This window comes from Panicum virgatum, chromosome 7K (genome assembly GCF_016808335.1).
Source record: "Panicum virgatum strain AP13 chromosome 7K, P.virgatum_v5, whole genome shotgun sequence".
NCBI classification, from domain to species: domain Eukaryota; kingdom Viridiplantae; phylum Streptophyta; class Magnoliopsida; order Poales; family Poaceae; genus Panicum; species Panicum virgatum.
In genome coordinates, this window is record NC_053142.1 from 18794968 (window position 1) to 18798415 (window position 3448).

Consider the following 3448-nt stretch of genomic DNA (forward strand, 5'->3'; position numbering starts at 1 on the left):
CAGATTTTCTACCAAATTTGGGTCTTCCTCCCGCGCAACGCCCGCGAACTACGTCCTCAAGCTGCCGCCGCAATCCCGCCTGCCGCCTCCGCCCGCCGCCGCGGTGAACCCGGCCGCCTCCGCTTCAGCCGGCGGGGGGCTGCGGGAAACCTGGCTGCCACCGCTGAGGCCGGCGGGAGGCCGCGGTGACGCGACGCGCGCCGCCTTCCACCTCCGCTGAGGCCGCCGGGAGGCCGCGGTGGATGCGCGCCGCCTTCCACCTCCGCTGAAGCTGCCGGGAGGCCGCGGTGGACGCGCGCCGCCTCCCACCTCCAAGCGGGACAGGTAGAGGGACGCCGCTGCTGACCTCCAAGTCGGGTGCAGGAGAGGGAGACGGCGGACTGGGATCCGCGACCCAATCCCCTACGCCTACCGTGAGGATGACTACCATTTTTTTCCACAATTGCTTTCATATTTTTCTTGATTATGCTTCGTGATTTCAGTTGTATTGGGGTAAATTTTTCTCAATCTGCTTCATGATTTCCCGATGTGCCAAACCCTAGAGGTCGTGGTTGCGGCCTTGGTTCGGGCGGGTGCCGCGGTTGGAGGGGAGGTGGAGGCGGAGCTCGATTTGGAGGGTGCAGAGCTCGATTCGTCGGCGGCGAAGGTCGATTTGGTGGCGACTGAGGTCGATCCGGCAGTGGACCTACAACTGGCCGAATCCCGCCACGGCACAGCCGGCCGAGGCAAGGCCCTTCGCTGGCGGCGAAGGTGGGGGCACCCTGCCCCAAAGAGCGCCGCTGGCGATTGCCGAGGTGACATCAAGGCCCAAGGCAGCGGAGTGGGGAGGACCAGATGTGGCATATGCACGGCATAGGCAGTGGTCGTGGGGGCGTTCACTAGGTATCGTGCTGTTGCTCCTGTTTTCCTTAGATTCAATCAATCTATTTTCAGTTTCCAGTCTCAATTTGTGAAATTTCTTGCCGGATCGTGCGTTTAGAGATGCAGCAGTAGCTTGAAAGGGGGTAGGCAGCAACACTTGAGGGGTCGATGCCGCCGGCCGCCGGCAACAAAGCCAAGCAAGGTCCCCGCTGCTCCACGCCTGCGTGCGACGCCCCACCGCGGTGGCCTCCATCTCCGCCATGCTCAACGCCCCCGCCACGCGGCCACCCTCCCGCGCGGATCCCCCAGGCTCGTGGGCCGCCTCCTCCACTGCAGCGCCACTGGGGTCCTCCGCTGCGCTGCTGGGGCGCGAGCCCTCCTCTCCGCCTGGGCGGCCCCCTCCTTTCCTGTTCAAGCCTGGTAAGTCACCCCAACCGAGATCCTTTCCCCATTTTTTAGGGAGAATTTTTCGTGCGTGTTCTCAGCAGTGTTTACAAAACCAGTGGGAACCGGTCCGGTTCCGGTTTGGGCCGGTACCAAACCGGCCCAAATTCAAAATTCAAATTTGAATTCAAAAAAATGAAAAAATTCCAAAAAAATTCCTAAAAATACTTCAAGGTGCAACGAATCTAATGGTGTCAAATTTTCTCAAAAATTTGTTCGTTTAACATACTTTTCAGGTATTTAAAGTTAAACCAAAAAAGAAAAGGAAAAAAATGAGACGGCCCATTAAGGCCCACTTGGTAAATCGGTCAAACCGGCCGGTATACCATTCCAAACTGGTTACACATACGATTTTGAATTTGGATTTGAATTCAAACCGGTCAAACCGGCCGGTAAACCGGTCAAACCGGCCGGTATACCGGTCCAAACCGATTACACATGCGATTTTGAATTTGGATTTGAATTCCACCAGTTTCCGGTCAAACCGGTTCGGTAAACCGCTACCGGAGGCCGGCGGTTTGACCGGACCGGTCTGGATTATTAACCCTGGTTCTCAGCAGAACTGGGTAGTGGAGTGCTGGATTTCAGTGTAGCAAAATGCAGTTTCTAAGCTGGAGTTCAGGAAAAATGTTGTTAGTTAGTTGTGTAATCTGAAAACATTTCATTCATTGGCATCTCTGGATTAGCATCAGTGATTTGGGGGTACATCGAGTGCAAATCAGTAATTTGGATTAGCAAAATTTGAGGCACACACACAACCTATCTGACAGCATACATCGAGTGCTATTCACCAAGGTAACATGTACCCATCAGACTCTGTAATCCCAGTGCTCGCCAATATGTTAGATGGCACTGGTGTAATTTTTGGTACAAGAAATTGGAGAGTGTGGAGACCCATTGAGTGCATGGGTGTGTCCTTGCTCAAAGTTACCAGAAATATTTTTTACTCCATGCAAATGGTGGGACTCTTCTATATGAATACATAGTTTTGTTCAACTAAATTCTCTACTTAAAAAGCTTGATTTAGGAGACAGCCTGGCATGCAATGCATGCCCAGTCTAAAATGTGGTGCCATAGTGTTCATAGATTCACAAGCTAAATATGATCTATGTTAAAGGTGTGACTAAAATGTTCATACTTTAGATTTAGTTTAATTATCACCTTTCCCTAAGGAATGATCACTCTTTTTAGTCAGGAAAAATGTGGTTAGTTGTGTAATCCGAAAACATTTCATTCATTGGCATCTCTGGATTAGCATCAGTAATTTGGGCAACAGTAAAACTTTTGAAGGCAGTTTTGAGAATTGAGAGTGGTCCAACTGATACTGTTAACAGCTCCTTTTATCAGGATATGTTATTATTAGGTTTGTTCAAGAATGAACATATTGCTGTGTGCTCAGTGCTTGCAGGCAGCCTTGCACACTGGTAGCCATGGCTTGTGTTCTGCTAGAATATTTCTTTGCTTTGGTGATCCAAGTTAAATCCTGTTCCATGAGACACAGCATATCTCTCTGCATCTTATTACGTGGTGCCATTTATTATTAGGTTCTCTTCTCGGATGTTAAATGCATGCTACTCTTTTTTAAGCTTCTTGCAACAGGCTGTCCCTTCCACAATACAAGCAAGATTCTGAATGCTTGTTAATTTGATGGCGCTGCAGATTTGCATGATTTAGCACTTGTTCTGCAGTTTTGGATTAAGGCATTGGTGGCCCAAGCAATTGAAGCCAAAAAAGTGAAGGATCGGAGGGTGTTGGCATGGCATCAGTGGGGTGGACGTGGATGAGGCCATGCTGAGGTATATTTCTGGAGCATCTGTGTATTCATTTTCAGACTCATGACTACTGCATATTGTGGGTTGTAAGGTAACATGATTTCCGGAGCATCTGTGTATTCATTTTCAGACTCATGACTACTGCATATTGAAAATAGAAGTTCAATGCCTATGGAGCATCTATTGATGGTGCTCGCTGTTAAAAAGATTTTGATCCAAATGACCGATTGCTGAAATCCAGAGTGCTTTGCCGGTTAATCTCGTGGTGTGGCACTTGTAAGGATGCTGCATCAAAGATGCTTGCTGACAAGTACCACGCATAAAATATTTCCAATTGCTGAGATCTTCGCATAATACGGATAACAAGTTAA

At 49.6% G+C, this 3448-nt stretch overlaps 1 protein-coding gene across 7 annotated transcripts in view; it reads left to right on the forward strand.

Moving 5' to 3' along the window:
• Positions 1-254: 254 nt before the first annotated feature.
• Positions 255-3448, forward strand: part of LOC120640429 — a 4485-nt gene continuing 1291 nt past the window's right edge. The window contains exons 1-4 of one of the 7 annotated variants that reach the window (XR_005661783.1): positions 255-413; positions 543-882; positions 980-1281; positions 2965-3101. Coding sequence is in view for 4 of the 7 variants with exons in the window: in XM_039916248.1 (XP_039772182.1) it covers positions 3094-3101 (8 nt within the window). In the remaining 3 variants the exon portion in view is untranslated. Of the gene's footprint in view, positions 414-439; positions 883-979; positions 1282-1901; positions 2101-2964; positions 3102-3448 lie in introns of those variants that run through there. The other 6 variants (XR_005661784.1, XM_039916248.1, XM_039916245.1 and 3 more) reach the window with 6 other exon arrangements.